General features: G+C 38.7%; 1 protein-coding gene across 1 annotated transcript in view; it reads right to left on the bottom strand.

Moving 5' to 3' along the window:
• The window catches only part of rspo4 (R-spondin 4), a 51,993-nt gene extending 27,566 nt beyond the window's left edge, over nt 1-24,427 (bottom strand). Inside the window, exons 1-3 of the mRNA XM_084745950.1 lie at nt 23,938-24,427; nt 9,400-9,588; nt 5,749-5,886 (exon numbers count right to left, since the gene is read on the bottom strand). Coding sequence (XP_084602076.1) covers nt 5,749-5,886; nt 9,400-9,588; nt 23,938-24,022 — 412 coding nt within the window. The 5' untranslated portion in view covers nt 24,023-24,427. The remainder of the gene's footprint in view (nt 1-5,748; nt 5,887-9,399; nt 9,589-23,937) is intronic.
• Nucleotides 24,428-25,399: the final 972 nt, after the last annotated feature.

Here is a 25,399-nt window from a genome sequence, read left to right as displayed (position 1 = left end):
TGCCTAGGGTGCCCTTCCAGTTGAGAAAACACAATGCAGTGCCATATAGACTGCCCTGCACGCTAGAAAATCAGTTGCTCACCATGTGCCTTTCAATGATTAAAATAGTTCCCTATGTGTTTTTAGTACAGAGATGTAGTAGCTGGTTTACTTTAAGTCAGATAATAAAACCAGGGATTAAACCTTTTTCACCACAAATGCATCATGACTTTCGCTGCGTACAGCTGGTGCCCTCTTCATTTTTGTTGCCCCTGCCCCTCAGACAGCCTGAATCCACCCCTGTAATACAGTGACTATAGGTAAGGAACTTATAAAACCTTCCTTCAAAATATCCACATTATCCCTTCAGGTGCTGTTAAAGGTGAACAATAAAAGGTCATAGAAAAGAAAGGGCTCTTTCATGTGAAGAAGTAATGAGGTTCAGAGCTTTTTAACCATTATATGCCTGATTAAATAAAGACTTTTAACATGCATTTTCCATTTCTCATGTTCCGAGTGTCAGGAGAACCAGTGGCCTGGGTGAATCTGCTCTTGAGTGATCAGAGATCCACAAGGACTGAACTAATTGAGATAAATCAATAAATTACAACCATAAGTCATGCAGTGGTAGCAATAGATAAAGACTGATGTTTTCTTCAAACCCCTGGAAACCACATTGCTAGATAAATGAACGCCAGCAGAAGCATTAATACATGCGACATTACACTCATAGTGAACTGCTGGTGGGTGATGTCACCCACAAAATCAGTCGGTGCAAGTTTTTCCACGCGGTCCACAACGGAAAAAACGAGCAACCTCGGCCAAGATGGGACAGCATTTCTTGGTAATCATCATCATCCTTGTCAGATCTTGGGTATAAAGTGAATAGATTTCCAGTGACTCTTTTCTGGAGTTGCTTGAGGTGTGTACCAACAGTCAGACATGAAACCTTAACATCGCCATGAAAACCAGATGTGGTCACACTGCCAAGAAACAACAGTAGCTGCAGATGGTGCAGGTGGACGGCAGAGGGGGAATGTTTGGAGCCCTGAACAGCACCGAATGATGAGTGAGTTCAACAATATATCTCACTTACTTAGAAGGGCGGGATGATACACAGCAAGATATAAAGATAAATTCTGCATTGAAAGTTTGAATCCAAACCAGGAAATACTTGGAAAACAAACAGATGAAGAGATAGAAATAAAGTGGATGACTGTTCATCATAACCGGAGGAAGATAAGAATCGAGTATCTGAAGATAATTTTAAAAATGTCTGCACAAAGTGGCCCAAACAAAGGCAGAATTCAGCTTGGATGTGTCTTGAAAGGGACAGATCAGCCAACAAATGAAAATTCAGTCATTATCTACTCATCCTTGTGCTGACTAAAGGTCGGTTTTGGTTTTTTAATCTACAAAACTCTGCTGGAGTTTCACAGGAAACACTGCTGCAGAATCTTCCAAACAATTTAAGTAAATGGTGACCAGTTTTTGAATGTAAGAAAGCAACCGCCCAAAACATAAAATCCCTCCAAACTTTAATCCAAGTCTCCTAAAGCCCTAATGTGCAAAGTTAACTTGAAAGATGTCATTTACACCATGTCTGTAGCCTAAATCTTTATTGTAGGTCCTTAACTTGGAGCCACGTTCACATGTGCATGCACACCATCTGAACTGGGTGTGTGGTGTGACGGTGTGCACGCAAACAAGCAGGCATTTTATGTTTTTATTTGGTTGTTTTTTCCGTTTGAAAACTGGCCACCATTTACCTAAATTGTTTGGGAGATTCTGCAGTGCAAAAGCAGTGTTTTGCAAACTAAAAAACTAAACCTGACCTTCAATCAGCATGAAGGTGAGTAGATAATGACTGAATTTTAATTTTTGGGCAAACTATCCCTTTAACCTGTCAGCACTATTTAATATGATCAAAGGTTTATTGACTTTAATAATGCAGCTACCCTGAGAACAATTATTTGATCCATCTGAAAGTGGTTAAAAATTATTTCAAGGTTAGTTTTCAGTTTTATGGTCGTCAGTCTAACAAATTGTAGTTTACTAAAACGATGATTTAACTGCTTAGAGATAGATTTAAAAAAAATACACAAACCACAACAACTGAAATACTCAGTAACATTCACACATGACATACTGCAGAGAAGTGGCCACGGATAAAAGGAGCGGAGTTTGCAGGAACACGTCTGCTGCTGATTAAACCTCTCAGATTAGCTTCACTGATGCGTCCACTGCAGAGCGGACCTGCATTTTACAGCAGGTCAGGGTCAAGTTCTGCCACTTTTTCACAGACAGTAACTGGAGACAGCGATTAAAATAGGATACAAGTCGTTAATGGTTAAACAGATGTGACTATGATTATGTTTAGATGCCAAGAAATATTCCAGTTTTTGCCCATATACTGAAAAAAATAGATTCTTACTACATAGCTTATGAAAATGAATATTCCCCTTTACACGCAGCCATGCATACACTGTAAAAAGTTAGTAAGTAAAACTTTTTCAGAATTTATAGGAGAAATATGCAACAAGTCTGTGTCCAATATGAGTATTACAGTCTAAATAGCAAGTTGGAGCCATAGACCGTGATTGAACTATTGTTTCCCCCCCGCCTCCTCCGCCTCCTCAGACTCAAGGAAGCTCAGACCAGCTGCACACACACTCAGTTCAGACAGTGTGCACATGAAAGTGGCTCCAAACTAAGGATCTACAGTGCAGATTCAGGCTAAACAAGTCTTATTTTTTAATCAACTTGGCATGTCGGGGCTTTAGGAGACCTGGATTACACCAGACAAGCAGTATGGAGGCATTTTATGTTTTTATTCTGTTGTGTTTTTTTTATGTTTGAAAACTGGTCACCATTGACTTCCATTGTTTGGGAGATTCTGCAGCGCTGATTTCCTGCGAAACTACAGCAGTGTTTTGTGACCCACTTGGTCATCATATTCACATTATTGGTGATTATTTATCAAAAAAACATTGTGTTAATATTTTCTGAAAGCACCAATAGTCATCTCCATCGTCGTCACTGACCATGATGAAACTGAGCTACATTGTTCAGGCTTATGTTCATAAGAAGATAAGTCCTTTATAATGTTTAAAACTAGGTTCGTTTCTCCTTCAGACCAGAATCGTGGACTTTTTTTTGGTGTATGCATCTCTGCACTAGCCATGCAAACTACAGTAAACACCCCAAGTGAGACGCAAATTCTGAATATGCTGTATATATGTCCACATAATGCTCCTAAAACCTCAATAATACCAGCACATCCCACATGTCCTAAAGGGAAAATGCTTCAGTATAAAGTCTAATTCAGAATACTGTTATGTTCTGAATAATAGTGGTAATACTCAGCAGTTTTCTATCTTCACATTCACACGAGTATCCTGGGGAACATAAAGTTGGAACATATAGAAATCATCTGTCTGCAGACTTGACTCTAACATTATCCAGGTTTCTAACAGTATGAGTGCAGACATATATTTGTCCTCCATATGCAGCGGCAGAGCAGCAGCGTGTGTGCAGACTGAGTTACCTCATCAAGTGAAGACGAACCTGCTGTGGTTTCTGGCTTCGACATCTGATCAGCAGTAATGGAACACATCAGTGTCAGACTGTCACTTTCTGTTCAGCATTTGGTCCACCATTACATCATTTATCATCATCAGTTTTCGTTAAAAGGTGCATCTGCACGGTGGCCCGGTCGCTCAGCTGGTAAGAGCGTTCGCCCCATGTGCTGAAGCTGTGAGTCCTCTGCAGCGCCCGTGTGTTTAACTCCCGCCTGAGGCCCTTTGCTGCATGCAGTGTCCCCCACTCTCTCTCCACTTCCTTTCCTGTCATATCTTCAGCTGTCCTCTAAAATTAAAGGCATAACAGCCCCCAAAAATATTTATATAAAAAAACAAAGATTCATCTGCACACATGGCAGAAACTAATCATTAATTTTGATAAGGTGTTTATATGCTACAGTATCCCATCAACAGTGAACCATGGAGCTTATCATAATCATGTCAACCATCTTGATTTCATTTTTAATCAAAGATGGTAAAATAAAGTCTTGAAGGGATAATTTGGATTATTTGAAGTGGGGTGTACGATTGGGGACATATACTTTGAACATGTATACAGCGTAGTCAGAATTTGCGTCTCACTTGGGCAGAGAAAACCGCTTCCTCTGGTAATACTGAAGACAAGCAGACGGGACAAAATGTTTAGAGGAATATGATGTGAGCATTGAAAAGTGGGTCTGTCATAATCTGATGTCATGCTGTTGCTAACTTGCTAACAAAAAAATCTCAGCACTGCGCCAATAAAAGTTGGTGATCGATTGACGGTTGGATGAACACATCATATTTTATTTTACAGGATGAAAACATGATTGGATTTTGATGACTGATTTTGTTTTTTTGGCATAAATTGTTAAATAGGTGCACAATATGACTGAGGATGTGTCTAAAAGAGGCATTTTTCGTTTCATATGGACTTTTATGGCCGTAAGTGGCGCTCAGCTTGAAGCCCATTTGTTCCTACTATCTTTAAACCCACCTCACAGATACATAGTTTCATTTTTAAAAAAAGTGCATCTGCTGGGGACTATTTTCAGCTGTGGATTAACACACATCTGGTGCTGTAGTGAGGAGCAGCAGGATGGTGTGTGTGTGTGTGTGTGTGTGTGTGTGTGTGTGTGTGTGTGTGTGTGTGGTAATGAGGGAGCATGTTACTTAGATCAAGAGTGTGACTCACTGACATGTTTTTAATAGTTTTTGGACAACAATGAAGGTCTGTGGCACAGAGGAATAACATTTCAGGCTTTGGATATCAGGTATCAATAGATCAGGCAATTCTTGTTGGAAGGATCAACTTATTGTTGGCTGACAATAAGAAAAACTTAAAATATCACCAGGATTATCCTAGGAATCAAAGGAGCAACAGAGAGGAGTTTTATAGCCTCAGAATTAAAAAAGACGATAATAAATCTACAGAGGATCATTGATGATCAATAAAAACAGTGACTCACTGATTACAACATCACACCACGAGACACTCAGTATAGATCATGACTCCATGAACACTGAAGAAAACAGAGAAAACTGGGAACCTTCCTGTATCATCAAAAGTTATCATGTTTTGTTCAGACTGCAATGAAAAATCATCCATCAAAAAGTTGATCTAACTTTCAGTCTGTCTTTGACCAGCGCGAACTTCAAACAGGGAAAGAGAATCTTCTGTGATCCATCCTGTTTCCTGATACTGACTTTTCTGTCGGAATCACCTGGAATTTTAAAAAGGCTGCGCTGCACGACGAAACCACAAACTGATCGATGCCACAGAATGTGTATTTTTTAAGGTCTTTAATGATACTGAAAAGGGTACACTAATACCTTGATAAAAAGTTAATAATAATGATAATAAATCTGATGTGTACGGGACTATTTGTTCATATACAATTTTTCTTTCCTTTTAATTTAAAGTGCTTCACCTTTCTTTCTTTAATAAAAGAAAAGAAAAGAAAAGAAGCCAGTCATGACCTAACCATGTGCAAAAAATTTGCATGAATTGACTTTGGCACTGAATGCTTGAATTATGTATGTTTAATTTAAAAAAACAAAAAAAACAAAAAAAGCAACAGTGCACTAGTTGGTATAGCAGTAATTGCATAAAATAAAATAAAATAATTATCATATGTCATATCATGGTACAGTGATACAGTAGATGAATATCAAAGACATGTTCTGTGTCTTTGGTGCGTTTACTTACCGAGGCAGTCTGTCTGGTGGGCGAAGGTTCCCTCTGGGCAGCGGCTCAGACACTTGCCTTTGTGCAGCTGGAAGCCAGGCTTACACTTGGTGCAGAAGTCCCGGCTGAAACAGTGCTCACAGTCCACAGATCGACACTCTGAGAGGAGGGACACCGGCACAAATCAGGTCAGCAAACAATCCACTCAGGAGGAGACCACAGGAAGTCTGTTTTCACCCTGGTTTTCAGTTTTTAGTCTTGCATGCAAGGTTCTGAAGACGACATAAGATACAGACGGGCAGGACAGAAAAAACAGATGGAGCAGTTCAAACAAGCTGCAGTAGTTAAGACTGTGCAATGAGGGAAATGCTGCAGGTAAAAGACAAAGGCCTCATGAAATGGCATCTCTACTTCCTTAATATGATGTATTTCCTGTTTAAATAGGATATTGGGGCGGGACATTTATAGGTTTACAGTTTTTCTCAATGATTTATTTCATGACAATATGTTTACATCTCTGGGCATTTAGTTTATTATTCACAATGGAGTTGATTTTCTCAGTCAAGCAAACTGGACGTGTTTTGGCACGTCTGCAAAACATTAAGAACAATTGTCTACAATTTGCAAAATAACCAACTGCACATGGCTCGCTAAATTGGTTCTCAGTGAAACTGTCACACTCCTCACAACTTCTAAATATTTGTGCTGCTTTGAGACATAACATGCCAAATTCAAATTCAATGATCAAAATATGACATACAGACATTTATAGTCCATGAATATCCATGACATGAAGTGTTTATGATGTCAGATGAATTATAAAATAACCTGCCAGGTGACAGTAATGAACCAATCACAATCAAATCACAATGAGCACATCTCTTTTCTCTTCAGTACAGTATTGTACATTATTGATTTTTCCCAGTAAACTTTGAGCTACTTTTGCAGTTTTTTTTCAGTCGTTTTTGCTCATTAACTTTTTTTTAAACCGCAAGTGCAACTGTCACAGCTGTTTCATGGGACATCAGGATGTGTGGCACGTCTGCAAAAGGTAGTAATTCATTCAAAACCTTGTTATTGTGTCAGTAAACTGGCCAACACTGCTAAAATGAAAAGTTGTTTTGTCATCTTGTGAGCCGTACTGGTCAGAATGTTTAGATTTTTTTTTTCCACGACAGTCAAACCTGGAAATGTTTCTTATGTTCTACTTTTTGTTAGTAGTGCTTAGTGTACTATAAAATAATGTGTGTTTTCTCAAGCTGAATGCTTGAGGATACACACCTTTCAGCCTGCATGCATTCATACACATTTGTAAAGTTCTTCCTCAATCATTTTGCCTCATTTTTGGAAACAGTCTTAAGTCTCTCTAACCTGTAAAAACTGTCACATTCACATTCATGCCAAGTCGTTGTTTCATTGAATTGGCCAGTGTGTGAGCAGTGCTGCTCAAAATGTTAGGACGTTTCTTCAACATGACAGTCAACACTGTAAGTGTTTCTCATGTGCAAATCTCTATTTTGTTCTTTTTTGTTGTTGACAGTGACTGCTCAGTTTACTACACAGGAATGTAAGTTTCGTCCAGCTGAATGATGATTTTTTTAAGATTAAAATTTTTATTTGTAGTACTCAGAAAAAAGGATACACACATTTCAGCCTATCCTCACACACATTTGTAGAGAAAATTTATTTGGGATGTCATGGTAAATGCTCATTGATTGTTACAGTTGATCTGAAAACCAGAGAAGTAAACTCTCAGCATCATTTCAAGAGGTGAGTTTACGTGGCTTCATCTCCACTACACCTGTTACATTTACTGTAAACAGAAAAAGCATCTCTGATCCTCCATCTAAAGTCATATACAGAAAATTTCAGTGACCTCCATGTGATTCCTTACTGTCACCTGGCAGCTCATGTGTCAATTTATCAGACATCCCAAACATCCTATGTCACAGATATTATGGAAAACACACAGATGTGTGACAGATTTTCATAACTGAATGGATCATTTTGCATGTGACGGCTGAAAAGATGAAAGATTTCAATGAAAATCAACTCATTAGTTTTGATCATCAGCACATGTGCAAGTGGTTAGTGTGCAAGTTGTAGACAATTTCTCTTCTGCAGACGTGTGCAAAGACATGTGCAGTTTGCTTGCATGAATGAGAAATTCTTCTCTGTTGTGAGGAACAAACTAATTGTTCTGAGAATCAAAAGTCCTGTTTCAAAAAACAGAAATCTCATCTGAGAATTGAGTCGAAGCGAATGAGAAAAATTGTAACTTAACCAGACTTTGTCCAAAAACCTCTATATAATAAATGACTTTATTTATCAGCTTCAACTGTCTGAGCTGTTGAACTTCATGTGCTACTTTGTTTACTTGCCCCCAAACCCTTCTATTTAAGTCATCACAGCATGTTGTTCTGTGCAGCTGAATGTAAACAGAGTATTAACCAAGTCCATCCGTTGAAAACTGGCACCAGTGTGCTGGTCGGGGTTTGAGAGCACGACTGTTCTCCAGGAAGCTCACATCTCCACTCTTAAAGTAAAATCTTCTTACATAGACGTTCATCTGCCTAGAACATCCTCCCCACCATCATCAGACACACCAAAAATCACTAAAACTAAAAGAAATGACTGTATTTTATTGTTGCTGTTTTGTCTTTTTGTTTGTTTTTATTTATTTTTGTTGCTGTGTATTTTGTTTTGGATTCCAATATGGGTTACTGCTATTTATTGTTTCGCTTTTAGAGTAATTTCTTGTTCTTTTGATATTGTGTGATGTTACGTGCCACAGTGTCTGTGTGGTGCTGTGCTCTCCTGTGCCCAGGTTCTGCCCCTCCCCCCATGCAGATTGCAGTGATTGGCATCAGGTGCAGCTGCTCTGCAATCAGGACCTGGTGCTTAAAAGCCTGGAGAGTGCAGCCGATCACGGCCAGTGGGCCATTTGTTGGACAGTAGTCCGCATGTTTAAATGCTTAAACAATTCTTAAAACTAACCAGGGAATTATAGATCAAAGGACAAGACAGCAGTGAGCATCACATCTATGTCACATCTAACCACCCCCAACCTTATCATGTAAAAGTTTACCAAGCAAATAAAGGATAATTAATGAATTTTAGCACGTATACAGATGCTGTGATTAGGAGTTTGACCAATCAGAATGGTTCCTAGTTATGCAGTTAGTGTATAAGTCTAAGAGCAGGTCAGGTCATGAAATATTTTAACTCAAAATGTTGTTTTCAGGCGGACGAGTGCCAGCAGTGGTGGGTTATTTTTTGCAGCAAACAGTTTGTACTGGCAGTCTGGGATAAAAAAAACTCCTTTGAGCTCTCTCTGATGACTTATTGGCATCTCTTGACTCAAATAATTTTTTTTAATGATGAGACAAAAAACTACATTCTTAAGTTTTTTTTTTCCTTTCAGTTTGTCTCTGGAATGAATTTAAGCAAGGTGCATCCTAATAAAGGAGCCAGTCCAAATGTTTAAACTGTGCATGCGGGTACAGTCTGTTGTTAGTGAACTTGTAAATTCTTTTCATCTGACAAAAATAATCATTTCCTACGCTGGTTTCAGCCTCCAGACAAATGAGTCATATGTACTAATGTGAGTGAGACTCAATATCAGCAAAGACTAATATTTAGTCAGAGGAATCTCTGCAGGTGGAAACGTACTCATGCAGCGGTTGATGTCCTTCCCTCTCTGTCCGTAGTGTCCAGCAGGGCAGGCATGGAGACACGTCCCATGGTGGGATATCCCATCCCTCTGCAGGAACAGGAAGAGTCGCTCAGGGCAACGCACGCAGCCATTGTCACGGGAACACTCCAGACAACTCCGGCAGTCCTCTGATGTCTCTCTGTGAGCTGCAGGAGACGTTGAAAAGGTCCATTTTAACGTAGGAGAAATTGAAATAAAAGCAGGGAAAGTTGTAGCGGGGAGCAGAGGGGAAGGGAGCATGAGGAAGGAGAGGAGACGCCACAAATCCACAAGATTCAGAGAGAATTTCTGGACTCCATGAAAAATCCACCTCTGAGCTCCTTGAAACACAGATCTGTAGATGCTGCAGGCAGGAAGACTCACATGCAGCCACAGCGTGTCCCGCTTTTAACTTTTACACTGCAATACATTTTACAGCTACTTATTCTCTGTACATTCAGGAAAATAAAAAAAAAATTAAATGCAAATATTCAATTACTTGAAACAGCATAATATTTTTATTGATTTAAAAGTGAAAGAGCAGGTGTCTCTTTACTTAGAAAGTTGTAATGCATCATTATTATTGAAATTTTAATCCAAGTAACTGTTTTATTTTTTGTTATTTCAAAATATGCAAATAAAATATTTGGTGGAAATGAGTGAATGGTGGTGCTTAAACAAGAGGGGCCCCTTATTTTATGATTAGACTTTTACGAATCATTGCTAATTTTCACAAACCACAAACAGTTTTATTGTTTTATCATATTCAAGTTTCAGACTAGGCCTTTTATTCAATTAAATTCTATTTTGTTTGTATAGCGCCGTCTCAGGGCACTTTATGAGTAGAGCAGGTCTAGACCGTATTCTTTATGAACCAATTGTTCCCACCAAGAGCAAGCAGTGAGGCGACCGTTGCAAGGAAAAACTTTCTTTAATGGGCAGAAACATCAAGCAAATTAAGGCTCTTTACAAAGCACTGGTGGCCCTCTGCTGGAACCAGATTTTTTTTGTTGTTCTTATGTTATTTATTAAGCGTACTTTATATTTTCTATCATTTATAATTCAAATATATGTGCTATTTTTCATGGTATATTTTATTTTATGAATGCACAAGGTGAAACACTCTCTTGATGTGTTTCTAATATATTTCTCGTGTTCTTTTGCATAACTGACAGTAAGTGTAAAAGAAAATAGGCTATAAGCTTGTCAAACTGACATTTGCCACAAAGTTAATGCATTAAATGCAGAAGCCAACAGAATACACAATACACATATAGTGTGTAGTCTGTGCAGTATGCTGCTCACTTGTAGGTTTGTCAGTCCTGTCTCTCATGTGTCAGCATGTATTCATGTTTCTTCATTATATTGGGGTCATAAAAATCCATCAAACACTCTGAGGAAAATAAAAATGTTCACTTTTTTTCCTCTCGCACACTAAGAGAGTTGAGCCCTGACAGGGTTTGTTGCTCACTGACGATGGATTTCACATATCTTGGTAGCATGACAGTCAGGCTTATGTGTAAGCCAAAGTAAGTCTTATTATATTATAACAGCGAGCGGCGATGTCTGCCCCCAGATACACACAGACAGGGCAGGAATGCTTCCAATCCGACGGGGATAAGGAGGGATACGGAAAGACGGGCAAGGTGGGATGGAAAGACGGATAAAGTGAAGCACAGAGGGATGGAAAGATGGGCCAAATCTGCTGATGAGATGAAGGGCAGGCGGTGAGTGTGCGTGAGTCTGAACAATCGCAGAGTCTGATCCTCACAAAATACCTGTGGCCGACTGCCGCCGTTCTGTTCAGTGTGTGTGTGTGTGTGTGTGTGTGTGTGTGTGTGTGTGTGTGTGTGTGTGTGTGTGTGTGTGTGTGTGTGTGTGTGCGTGTGCATGAGCAACTAAAATGGTTTACACTAAAAATCAGGTCACTGATAGAGGTCACAGTTCATACAACTGTACAGCCTCTGAGGTGAAAATTTGCTCTTTTCACGTTGTAAATTAACTTTACACCTCATTAAAGTACATGACCAAATGTATTTGCTCAGGCCTGTTTATTTACAGACTAACTCATTCATAAAATCATCACTGTTTTACACTTTTTGAATGATTCATCTTCATTATGATCCATCTCGACATCCAGTTACATTAGGATATAAATCAAAGGAAGAGAGATGTAACTTTCCAGACTCTGTCAGGGGAACTGAGGCTGACAATTACTCAAAAGAAGGGAAACTATTCAGTTCAAAAAGTGAAAAGCAGTAAAAGAGGAAAGTTAAAGGGATTCAAGAATTTAAACTTTTAGCTCGTGAGTATTTTTCCAGTTTCCGCTCATCCAGTGATTCTCCAACTTCTTTCAAAAGTCATGATGTTATACAATCTGGTGCGGCAGGTGGTGGCACGCACCTTTAACGCTGGTTTGTAGTCCGAGTAAGTCCTTTGAAAGGAGTTCTTATTGTTCTTCTTTGGTTTTACTGGAGGACTACAAGCCAACGTTTGTAGACGTATATGCACGCCACCACCTGCTGTACCACAGTGAGTAACATCATGATTATTCTAGTCCCCGGTTGAGTTACTCGGAATTGAAAACAAATTTTGAGAAACTCGTTTGAAAGAATACTTCAAATTTAAAAGCATACTCACAAGTTGAAAGCATCAATTTCACGCCGTTAGATTAAATTTCAATATGTGAAATACAGTTTCAAATTTTGCACACAATACTCAGCTCAGTTTACAAATTCAGAACTATAAATGCAGATTCAATTTGTGCTGGCACTAAAATCCATACCTCCTAAGGACGTGCTGCAATGCCAGTGAATAAAAGGATTCAAAAATGAAATAACAGGGATAGATATTCAAGACAGGCAAAAAAACCCCCCAAAAAATCTATGTACGTGCTTAAAATGCACATATGTAGGTGGTACAGAGGCCCCCTGGGGTCAGCTGAGAAAAAAACAGAGCAATATGTGATGCATGAATTGTGCATGAATTTGTAAAACTGTGCACATGAAGTCCAACGTTTATGAATTCTTGCCCACGGATTGCAAATCCAGAGGCAAAGACTGTAAATCTGTGAGCAAAGATTTGCAAACTGACAACACAGACTCACACATGGCTCCTTTTGTTTTCCCTTTTTCTCAGCTGACTCCAAGAAAACCAGTTCATTTTCAAATAAATATGATCCAAAGTGCACTCTTTAACATATCGACTCACACCTAAAGGCAAACTAATCTAAGAAAGCAGTCTGATAACCTGTGCAGCACACGCTGCAGGACATTTCTTTAACTTTTTCTCCTCACAAATTCAAGCCACTTGTGAATTTGATGGAAAAATGGAACAGAGCAAGAATTATTTATAAGACATAACAGCCTGAGTGTGTGCTGTCTGTCTGCAGTGTGCAAATAAAAAAGGCACAGTGGAACCGACTGTTCTTTTATCTGTGCGCTGCAGCAGCAGGCGGTCCTGCTGATAACCCAGCAGGCTTCAGAGGAATCACATGTATCATGTCTGATGGTACAGATTTAAATCATGTTGTTTTTTTTTTGAAGGTATTTAAACTATTTTAAAAGGATTCCTCAGAAGGAATCCTGATAAAAAAAAAAAAATACTCTGCACTTCAATGACAAGGTGCTGAAGAGCTTTTTAACCAAGCTCTTAACCCCAGTGACTTCACTTTTTTGCAACTTTTTGGCACCGAGGCTTTTTTTCTGGCAGCGATGGTAATTCATCACATGAAGAGGAGAAATGTATGTGCGTTCTGTATAACTCACATAAACGTCCAACGAAAGGCAAGGCCTTCTTTTTAGAGCTGCCATCTTGCAGCAGATCAATCATATAAAGAAATCCATCATATAAGAGGCAGAAATACCAGTTTGTCTCTCAACAGAAGCCTTAGTAGACCAGAATATAATGTAGCACAGTCACAAGATGTTATTTATTGAGAAGTTTCTTGTTTTACTACAACTTTCCCCAACTGCTCTTTGGTTGTCAAAAGACAAGTTGGGAACTGTAAAGTATAGTATAGTAGTGTATGTGGGAAACAACAGGTTAAAACAAAATTGTGAAGTTTCTTGGGTTCTTCATGGATTCAGGATCATGTCCTGTGAAAGATCTGACAGGATGAGGGAGATTTTGAATCAGTTTGTGCTACGGAGGCAGATACATGAAGGAAAACACAACACAACTGTGATTAGTTACCAATAAGAGTGGAAATTTAAGGAAACTTTGCAAGATTTCCCAGCAGTCAGGTGTTACAGAAACTGTCCAGTAACAGGATTTTTATCTTTAACTTATCTAACAGCCAATTAATTCATCAACAGTTTGAGTACAATTTTCCCTGAGAAAGATACTACTGAATTCCACATATGTACCTCTGGCATGGACTAGATACACTACATCCAGTAAGTAGTAACACTAAAAGCACTAAAAAGTGATGCAGAAAAAAAGGATAAGGATGTAATAACCAACATTTTCATTAGTAATTGTAATTTAATTCCATATTTTTATCTCAGGAACTGTAAAATCTTACAATTACATTTGTAAATAGTTAAATGAAACTAGTTACTCCCCAACACTGCTAATAGGTAAGCCTCTTCTATAGCTTTGCAGTTGCTGATTACTTGTTAAGAGGAGTGAAGGATCAGCTGTCAGGGTTATATATAAGTTTTCCAAGCTTTATCAAAAAGGCTGTATGAACCTGGACCACTTGATGAAAATAATCTTACTTCATTACAAAGGCTGGAATTGAAATAATAAAAAAAAAAGAAATACAGGCTATCAGTCACAAAAGTGAAACCAAATGGTTGTTGCTCTCCGTCACTCCCTTGTTCACTCACTTTTATCGGCATGAATCCACATTAATATGATTGTATGAAAACTCTTACATTTATGCAAGATAGGAATAAAACGTAGAGCTACAAACCTTCCTCTGCACATATCATCATTCCTAAGTTTCAGTCATGCTGAATTAAAAATACCATCGTGTTAAAATGTCTCATATACCTTTTTCTTGAACAACAGATGTGTGTTATGGTTTATATGCTGATTATGATCTGATTAAAAGCTTATGTATATAAAAGCTTAAGAACTGCGACATAACTCAGTAAACAAACTGAAAGACTGAACTGTTTGTGTTTTGGTCTGGTAGTATAATGTGATAAAGTTGTTGATTCCCCAAAGATAGATAAGTTCAGCTTAACGTGTACTTCTGTTGACAGAAATCTGTTTCAGCCAGCACGCAGCTGATTTTAAATCCCTGAAAGTCCCAGTTCAGCTGGATCTGGTCAGATGCTAGGTGACACGACAGCAGCCCAGATGTTTCGAGAATTTAGAGCTGAGTTGACAAGAATCACCTGACAACAGATTGAACGCTGAGCAGCGTGGGAAACTGAAGGCAACAAAAAAGATTTGTCTTCCATATTCTGACTGCTGCGCCTCTCGCTACACTCGCAGGAGCCTTTGAACTTGGACGTGCACTGTTGGCCAGTTATTACACATCGGTCTAGAAATGTAAGCTATGAAAGAGACACACCTTCAGAAAGTCTTGTAATCCACAGCAAAAACACGTAGAAAAGTCACTATACACTATAGGAATGACAGGACATGATGCAGCGCAAACATGGAGACAAAAACAAACAGGTGAAGAACATGAGGAGACATTAACCAGTGAGCATTTTACTTATGGTCGCCAGTGAAAACACTTTCAGAATTGGCTCATAAGTTAAAGTTTTTTCGCAGACTATTTGTGTAATATTGTGCAGTATTTCACCAGGATTTGTCTAGAATGTGTAAACTGAAACCTGGGAGTCTAATTAGTAAAATACATAAAGGTTTCTCCATTGAAAGCCAGAAAAATTATTTGGCACAGAACGCAGGTCGCAGGGTGAAAGTCCGATGTCTAAGCCAGCGTTTCTCAAACTTTTTAAACCACCTCAGAAAATATTGAGCTCTAAGTACCACCTTACTGTTCTGCATCAGACGGTGGTAGCAGGTGCCGAGGACACTTCACTGGCACTTCGTAAGCAGCCACAAATCACTTTACATGTAACACAGCTGCTCGCAATCGAAAACTTTGTGCTTTGTGACACGTTGATGATGTAACTGCATTTTTGCCCATTGAAAAGTGCAGAGTAAAAGGTCTTAGACCGAATATCAACAAGAAATCGCTCAGTACTCCCTGGGTATTGTTTCACAATTTCTCAGTGACCCATTTTCTCAAACTTGAGGATTCTTTTTAGACCTCCAAACCCAAAACTTAACCGATTATCTTGTCAGTATGTCATTGTTTTGTGCTGGTTTAGGTTGAACTTAACAATGACCTGTTTTCAAGCAGTCTCAGTTTAACGGGGTTGAGCAGAATTATATCATTAGTTGAGAATAGAGATGAGAATTTGATGAGTCCAGTCCAGAGGAGAACACAGCAGAGTAACCCGGGGACCCGTTCCACTGAGCCGTGGGACCCACTCTGAGGTCTCGACCCATTGTCTGAAAAACAGTTCTCTGCACATGTGCTATCGATCTGCAGGCTTAAGGGACTTTTAGAGGCGCGGCAGGTTTAGGTAGCGTAAAACGGTGACCTTTGACCTTGCATGGGATTGCACTGGGTTTTTAACAAGCACCAGGTGTAACAAGCTCCGCTGGAGTTTCAGGGGAAACATGCTAGCGTTTAAAGGGGCATTCCACCCTAAAAATGAATTCATATAATGTGGGGAGGGTAAGAAACGTTAAAACAGGTAAGAATGATTGAATACATTAAAGTCTTACGTGTCATGTTTTCGAATGTTTTGATGGACATGCAACCAAGGTATGATGTGAAAAAACAAAAAAAGCCAAATGTTTGATGTTGTTCTCCCAAAATTAATCATAAAGTCATATCAGCATTTCTCCAAAGCATTTTGAGTTTTACTTTCACAACAGGAATTTTTACCATAAAACTTTGAACTCTTAGCTCTAACTGAGAAACTATGGTGATTGTGTCATGCTCTGATATTGTAGTAAATTTCAGCAACATAAATCACAGTGATTTTAAAGAGTTTCATATTGTTTTTTCAGCACAAACACAGTTACAATAATTTGGAAGCAGTATGTATGCCAGGTTTGTATTTTTTTTTCTTAAATCAAAAGAAAATACAGACATTGTGAACAGTAGTTCTGAACAGATGCACCACAAAGGTCTTTGCTATGTAAAGATGACAAAATGACCCATTCAGTTTGTTTAAAATGGGCAAATAAGTGCCTATAAAGTTATTCATGTCATTGATGTTTGTCAGCAAAAGGTAAGTGGAATGTGTGAGTGAACTGTAGCTCCTGAACTGAACAATGTGAAAGCATTTATTTTGATCTAATTCATGTAATTTAAAAAATCCCGTTATTTGTGAGTGGACTCATTGGACGGTGTAAATTTTAAGGTTTCTGTCATGTTTGTGAGGTTCATAAGTACAGGTTCTACATCGCTGGTGGTCTACAGGACCACAGACGGTTGATACCTTGAGCTTTAGAGATCTTGTAAAGCAGCAATTAATGAGCACTTTTCTTTGCTCTGAAATTCTGGGGTGTGTCCACTCTGCTGTCTCAGTGTCAAACACCACTACGACCTGAAAATGACCTGAAACATGGACGCTCTATCTAGCAGCTTTATTGGACATGTCCAGACTTGTTTGAGCCACCAGAGCCAGAGGACGGTGCCGGGACGGTACTTTTGTTTTTTTTTACTTCTGTGTTGGGTTGTTGGAACTGAAGTGAGCTCAAGTGAACTGCTGGACAGATGTGGACTGAGAGTTGATGAAAATATGTTCACAACTGATTCATGATCTCTGGCGCATCAGCGAACCATGTTTCAGGCTCGAACAAAACAGTCTAAAAACTCCACAATTCAGTACTAAACAGTTCTGTCTTTTCACGTTTTCAGCAACTATGTTCTAACGTATAATATCTTTAGAAGAAAAACTCTTTACTAGGGATTCCTCTGATATTATGTCTCATTTTTGAAGATCTATTCTGGCAATACAATAGGATCGATATAAAACCAGGCCTCAGTTTTGGTTCCTCTCTTCTGCGCTGTACCATTTGTATTTCATCAAAGAACTGAACGTTCTGTGCAAACATCGTTCAGTTGTGTATTGCATGTGTTCTTTGCTTCTCCACCGCTGTCTGTGCCTGTGTGCACTCAAACAACACATGCGTCACACTGGCGCAGCGTGCCGAGGCGCGCACCCTCGCCATCCGACACATAGTGAGAGGTGAACGAAAGAGACAGAGTCGACTGGCAGAGACTTTTCAGAAAGATGCAAGCAGGAATATCCAGGTATAATAGTCATTTAGTGTAAGAATTCTTATATTTAGACAGATTTTGCCTCTTGTTGATGCATTCAGCTCACATATAATGACACACTGCTCTCCCTTCAAAGTACACAAGCTACTTTTAATAGTACAAAGTATCAGTATCAATATCAGCAATTCTGGCCCTAAATTATTTGGTATCAGATCGAAACCAAATTTTGTGGTATTGCCCATATCTACCTTTTACAGAGACATTAATTAAGTAGGCTGCAGACCTTTTAATGCTTTAAAATCTTGTTGGCACTCCAGTAATGAACCTGGCTTGCTAAATGTCACAAATATAAGCCTCATTAACTATGATCACATTATTTTAAAGATGTTTAATCTGAATATTATATTATGGTGTGTGTGTGTGTGTAAAATTTAAAATTTGTGTACTGATGTCAGACTTTGCTGTGAATGCGCATGTTTCTGAATTTTTCTTAAGATTATTCCACCTAATTAAAAATATCTTTAACATAAACAGACTAAAAGTTTATTAATTTGCATAACAATACTCAATATTCATGCAGTAGATCAGTATGAATCTACATCATGGTGTTATATTTTTGATAACTTTGAAGTTTGGTAAACTCCATGTTGGGTCACAAAGGTAAAGGTGAGTTCAGATGGGATTATTGAATCGTCGCTTGAAGAAATAGCAAGAATTCTGTTTTAGGGTGTGATTTCTCCGTAACATACAGCAGCTGCCGCTTCTGTAGATGGAGCCAAAATACCCACAATGCACCTTAATGTGTACATTAACAAGAAAAACGTGCCAGTTGGGCTGACGTGCTAGAATAACACAAGATGTGTTGTCCCTAATGACACACGTGCGGATGTCCAGACAATTGATACCAGTTGGGTTAAAGATGTGCTGCTATTTAACACTTTTAACACCACCTGCTGTAACTGTAGTTTGTCTACAGTCAGAGGGGTTTGTGTGATCTTTATATCCGCACTGCAGACTTTAAGTGAGTTTTTCCCAGTGTGACAAGTGAAATAAGCTGCTAGTTAAAGGATGCAATGCAAGGATAATATTTGGTGTCTCATATGTAATTGCCACAACAGGTTGCCAATAGTTAGTCTAGGTCTTTTAGCAGGTGTGCAGGTGCTATTCTTTATATTCAGACAGCAGCCATTTCCCTCTGATGTCACACTCAGGGTGGGAAGCTCAGATGTCATATAAACGTTGAAAATCTGACATATCATTATCTTTCCACTGCTTCTTGATTGATCAGCAATTGAAAAGACAATGGATAGTGAACATCTGGAAGAACATCAGGACAGATGTTAAGAAAGCAACATATTTAAAACATATATAAACTACGGCCCACCTGGAAAAATCAATATCAGTTTAAGTGTACACTATATTTAGAATATTTTCATTGCTTTACCTTGCCTCAGACAGTCTTTTCTGTTTAGAAACTGCCATTCTGAAAGAGAAATATTGCTCTCTGTGATTCATTTGACATTTTACCTCACAGAACACAGGAGTTGCAGGTCTATGACTGATTTGGCTGTTTACTTTGGTTGTGTTATTGTGTGACTTTGGTGTTTTAAAGGATTGGTTTGGATTTACTGAATGCAGTCAGAGGTGAACAGACAGGGATTCATTAGTAGTGACCTGAATGTATGTACAAGCTGAACAACTGGATTTAAAAAAAACTGCTATTATCAAGAAGTCTTACTCAATACAGTTACAGAAGGAGCAGCGTATAGGGCAGGGCCTGGTGGGAATTAAATGGAAACTGGGTTACTGATGTTTTGACATCAGTCCGTCTGAGCTATTGCACAAACACGCACAACCACACCTCCCACACATTGACTTGATTCCCCAGTTAAACAACATGTCCTTTGGTTATTTATGAGCAAAAAATGCGGACTGCAGAACACAGTGATTTGCTTCTAATGTGTATTTAAACAAAGATTATAAAATTATTTCTAAGCTCACCAAACGTTATTGCTGCAAAGTCCAAAATATTCCACATCGAGCACAAACATAAGCGCCGCCAAAACCAGCGACAGCACCTGTACCCGATTACACCTACTCCCTTTGAATAAATTGCACCCAGGATGAATGCCCCACCTAGTGCTCGGAGGTATATGAGGTAAATGCATACAAATAAACACAAAGCAATGACTGAAAATGCCCCTGCACACTTTTTAGAATCACTGAAACGGATCGTCCCTTGAGAAAAAGCTGGACGCTTTGATCCAGTGTGCTGCTACAGATTGTCTTTTAAAATTAAAACACTAAAATCAACACATATATCTGTGTTAATCTGCAAAACGTGAGCCAAGTCCATGAGCTTTATATTTCCCACACAGTGTACACACCGTTTACATCTTGATTCACAGTGTAGGGTGTAATATGGATTAGACCACCATCTGTTTGAGTCTGTCTCTGGATACTCAACCGGGGAAGCATTTTATCTCAGATTTTGATCAGTGTTTTCTCACTCCCTCTGAATTCTCCTGTAAAACACTCACATGTGCTCACGATTACCTACAGTAACCTCACAGACACATTAATAACACTAATGGGCACAATAATGGCTTCAACCTCTTGACTTCTACAGTTCAGTTTCTTCCCACTCTGAAACACTTCAAACCTCTTCAGTTGTGTGTGAAAAAAAGTGGTTAAAGGGGGGGAAGGCAACATAAATGTGTCCTGTGTGAAGTGATGAATTTTGACAGCAGGTCAACCTGTTGTGCCCACAACCGGCGTTTGACCCTTTAGACCTAAAATTGGCGTCTAACTTCAAGCTGTTCTGATGTATTAGCATCAAAAACCTTCATCCAGGACTCAAAAGTGATTTTGTATAATTTTAAGCAACAATAATGTCTTGATTTTTTGCAACTTTGCACACACTCATTCACTGTAAAAAATAAACTTGTTTTAACTTAAAAAAGTTGGTTTCTGAGCTGCTTTAAAGACATAATATGCAACAATTTCCTTAAAAACAATATGTAGACTCAAATAAACAATTCAATCATTCAGTCATCATTTATGATCTATTAGAAGTGTGTGGCGGTGGCAACGTGCATTTCCTTATTTTCTCATTATTTTGTTGTGCATGGGACGCTTAACTAACCAAAAAGTTACTATCTTGGAGTAAGACACCTTTCCGAACAACTCAGATGAATTCTACTGATTGTACCTTTAAAATTTTGAGCTGACTGAATTTGTAAAGACAAGTTGAGGTAATTCTGTAACGATTCAGAACAAATTAACTTTCTATTCATATGAACTTAATATTAATTCAGTTGTTATTATGAAAATATGTCCAGTAAGCTTAAAACATTAAGTTGAACCAGCAACTGTTCAGTCACATTAATGAACAAACACATTTGATTTCCTTTTACAATTTCTCAGTTTGATCAGTAGGACGTGAGGTGCATACTATTTCCGGGGCAAATACATCCCACAATGCAAAGCAATAGTGACAACAACAGCAACAACATAACAGACAAAGGCAGACAGTGATCAAGGCAGCTCTGTCTAATGTCAATAATGCTTCAGTTTAACTGTAAGTTTCATTTTGCTTGGTGTAATATACATTTTTTTTTAAAAATTGTTCATTATTTGCATGGGTTACCATGGTTACGCATCTCCAACTGGCATTATGCACTAAGCAAGTACGTCTGAAAAGAGTCATAGCACTACTTAGTTACACAAAACTAAGTGTGTGCGTACATGCACGTGCTGCATGCCACCCCTGCATAAGTCAGTGCCTCCCTTGGGGCACCCCTGTCGAAAAAAGTCTAGAAACACCCCCACTCAGACTCAAAGTTTATTTAACTTCAATGAATACAACTTGTGTTCTAAACAGCTGTACAAAGCATGACTAACATATCATTCAATATCTTTTGACATATTACAAATTAAAGGTTTAATTCTAGGATTTCCATGAAGTTATTGAACCAGCAGTCTCTTTGTAAGACAGCTGTAATAGACATCTTTATGATGGGTTAATAATTGAGCATACCGGTGTCTGCAAAATATGACCGTTTTCACTATTATTTAATTACAAGTTGTATTGTATTTATTCTTCTTTGGTGATTGTCGGTCTGACTTTGTTAGCCCTGCTGTATTTGAAACAGTATAATCTTGCTGTCACAGGCTGTTATCTTGAATGAGAATCAGCGGTACCTAATGGCTCCATGCAGCCCCTCTAATCATTATCTAACGCCTCACCTCTGCTCGCCTGACGGGGGCTGTGTGGAAACGTCGGAAGCCAAAATGACGGCGTAATTGAGACCGGATCCCCCTCTATTAGTCCTGAATTCCTGAGGAAATGCCAGACACTGACGAGCGCGAGGGTCACGATGCATACCTGTGTCTGTGGTTGGGGCTGTTTTCATGGGGGATTTTATAAGGACTCATTAACTACAAATCTGGATTTGAGGAGAATCTCCTGCCACTGTGGAGCATCTGCTGGTGCAGAGCTTAACAAGGAACGACAGGACAATCAAGCCACTTGTATCTGTGAGCGATCCAGAGAGTCAGCTAGTCCTGAAGATTGATTTGAAAGGGTGTGATTTTTGGATTTTTGGAGCAATGGAAGGAAAAGTTATAATGACATGACTTGGCAGTTGCTGGATGCTTTAAATGGTTGCCATTTAACATTGCACCAAATCTTCCTCATTAACTGTCATTTATCTTGGATAAGGTCAGATAAATAATAGCCTTTTTTTTTTTTTTTTTTTTTTTCAGTTATTGTCATTATTTAATCTCCCTAAAATATAGAGAAGAAACAAATTGTAAACTTTTTTTGGGTCTCTTTTACTGTCAGGGATTCCCAAACTTTTTCATGTCAGGGATCCCCCAAAAGATGAACATATATGACTGGATTTTGTTTTAAGGAATCACCTCTGAATATGTTTTTATTTTTTGCTTTTAAGATAAAAAAAAAAAGGCTGCATAATTAATCAGTGATCAAAGCAGGAACAATATGAATTACAAGCAACTAAAATTATTATTCCAACTCCCAGAAAAAGTCACAACAGTTTAAATATTCTATTCCTCCTTTTTGCTGAGGACCCCATACATCTGGCTCAAGGACCCTTGTTGGTCCCAGAACCCCAGTTTGAAAACCACTGGTCTTAATTACTCCTAACTCATGCACTGTTCTGGTCAGTGAGTTACCACCATTTACAACTGGCAAAAGCACAGTTGCCCTTTTTATCGAATGTGATTTAACAGTTTACTAATGACTTATGAAGTGTTTACAACCTAATTAATAACCTCATTATAAACCATTTATAAATAAGAGCAATCTTACTGTAATGATGTACCAAAATCATTCAAAAAACAAAATGATTAAAAAACAAACTTTTAAAAAATGTTATACTGCCTGTGTTAGTTAAGGTCTTAAGTTACTTTTACTGTAAAAAAAAAGTTTTGACACAAACTAAAACAAATTTTGAAGATAAACTTAAATCTTTGAGTTAAAAAAAATAAAAAATGTTGTGAGCTGTGGACCTTATTTGTCATTATTCGTGTGCCTGCAGATTAATTAATTAAAATAGTAAAATATCATTTACTCAAATGAGTTTACTCACTATTGAAGTACAGTTCTTTTGAGAGTTTCTAAAAGTCAGAGACTCAAGTTTATCAAAAGAAGAAAAGTAATTTATCTCAACAAAGAATTAGCAGTATTGGTGTTGGTAAAACTTTTTTTTGAGTTTGAGTTGGCAAAAATCTGTTGAAGTAAGTTGCCTTGAAATTTTGAGTTTTCTCAACTTTCACAGTGTGACTTATTAACAAACATCTGATGAAGCTGACAGGTATATACGCTGGCCGATGGAAAAGACAAAGTAAGTTAAGTAAGCAATGAAATCTGAGGCTTAACAGTGAGTGAAAATGAAAATGAAAATGTGAGCTCACTATTTGGCAAGCAGGAGGTCACAGTTCCCCTTTTTATCGAATGTGTTGTAACAATTTACTAAGGATTCATGAAGTGTTTACAACCTAATTAATAATCTAATTATAAACCATTTATAAATAAGAGTAGTTTTAATGTAACGATGTACAACTTTATTTAATTTAAAAAAACAACTTGTGTACTCATGCACATCATCAGCTGCAGTTACCACAACGAAACTGACGGAAATTTACGACAAGTGGCTACAGAAAGTCTCGTTTTAAAGGTGCAACCCAAAAATCCTTTTCGAGGCTGTTTACCCAGCGTACTCACCACTTTGCTTCTGCACCACACCGGACCCCATCCTGATCACCTCACATAGCAAGGATATCACAATGGCAAAGAGTCGCAAATGCATCTGGGCTGCTGGCAAGCGCCCACTTCAGCGCCAGGCTGCGGACATCTGCGGGGACTCCAGGGGCGGCAGGTTTAAGATTTAGTTCCACGGCCGAGGGACAGAGAGAGGCAAGATGTAAGGAAAAGGACAAAGACAGAGGGGTGTGGGGTGAGGTGGGGGTTTAAAAGATGATGGGATGGATGGAGATGAAGCAGAGAGGATAATCTTGTAGGCCCAGAGCAGCGATGAAAACGATGAGTTTGAAGGTGAGAGAAGAGAGGAGAGACAGAAGGGAAAATCCTCTTCTCCTTTGTCCTGTTTCACGCACGAGATTTAGGGCTAAGATGAGGAGACAGGCGGCCATAAACAACAAAAGAGGAGCTCAGGAGACTCGGAAGGTGAGGAGAGCAGAGAGCCTCCGTCTGCTTCCCCCAGACTGGCAGCTTGGAGGGAAAGCTCACCATTTAACTACCACTGTCAAATTTGCGATAAACGAGCTCCACTTATCCCGTAGCCATCTTTAACCCTTTATAGGGTGCACTCACGGGGCCTAAGTGGTTCCATATTTCCAGCTTGATCTTTAGCCCCCTCCTCCTGGCTCTATCTATTGTTGTTCAGTCTCTTCTTTTTATTATCCTTCTTTATTTATTTATTTGTTGTTGTTTTTTTTCGCCTGTACTGGGCAGCATTGTTTTCTGTGGCAATCCTATTAAATGTGGGCAGTCAGTAAACTTAATTTGACCACCCTGAGAGGAAGAAAAACAGCTGGAGAACGGCGTAGCTGAGAGTTTAAAAAATTTGATTACAGCCTACCATGTTTTTGCAATTGATTTGCTGTGCCTGTTTAGGTAAGGAGTCAGGTACGCAGGACGTCTGTGATTTATAAACCTGAAATGAAGCGGCTGTGCACGTACAGGCAGTTCTCCCCAAACTTTCAGGATTTGCCCAGCTTGATTTCTGCACGTTCATAAATATGCGTTTAAATATTATATACTTGATAATCCTAAACAAATGTGCTTCTAATCATCTGCAGTTCGTCTCCCCCTGAGGTGCTGTGAAAATTCTGGTAGAATCAGAGTCAGGTTTATGGCTATATAGGTTCAAAGGTTTCATATACAAGGAATCTGCTGTGGTACACTGGTGCATGACAATAAACATGTGAGGGAAAATATAAATAAAGATGAAAGCAAGTACTGCGAGTCAAGAAGCATAAATAGAACATTAACATATGAAAAGGGATTTAATAAAAAGTATGAGGGGTTTTTTTGCAAAATGGAACTTATCACCATGCTGTCTTCACTTAGAGGGAACTGATAGAGAGCTGAACATTATGATGTCACAGTGAAGTTGACCTTTGACCTTTTGGATATAAAATATGACCACCTCATCATTTTATCC

This window comes from Lutjanus erythropterus, chromosome 2, assembly GCF_056507025.1.
Source record: "Lutjanus erythropterus isolate fLutEry1 chromosome 2, fLutEry1.hap2, whole genome shotgun sequence".
Classification (NCBI taxonomy): domain Eukaryota; kingdom Metazoa; phylum Chordata; class Actinopteri; order Lutjaniformes; family Lutjanidae; genus Lutjanus; species Lutjanus erythropterus.
Note: the sequence above shows the minus strand (reverse complement) of the source record. Positions and strands in the feature narration are given on the sequence as shown.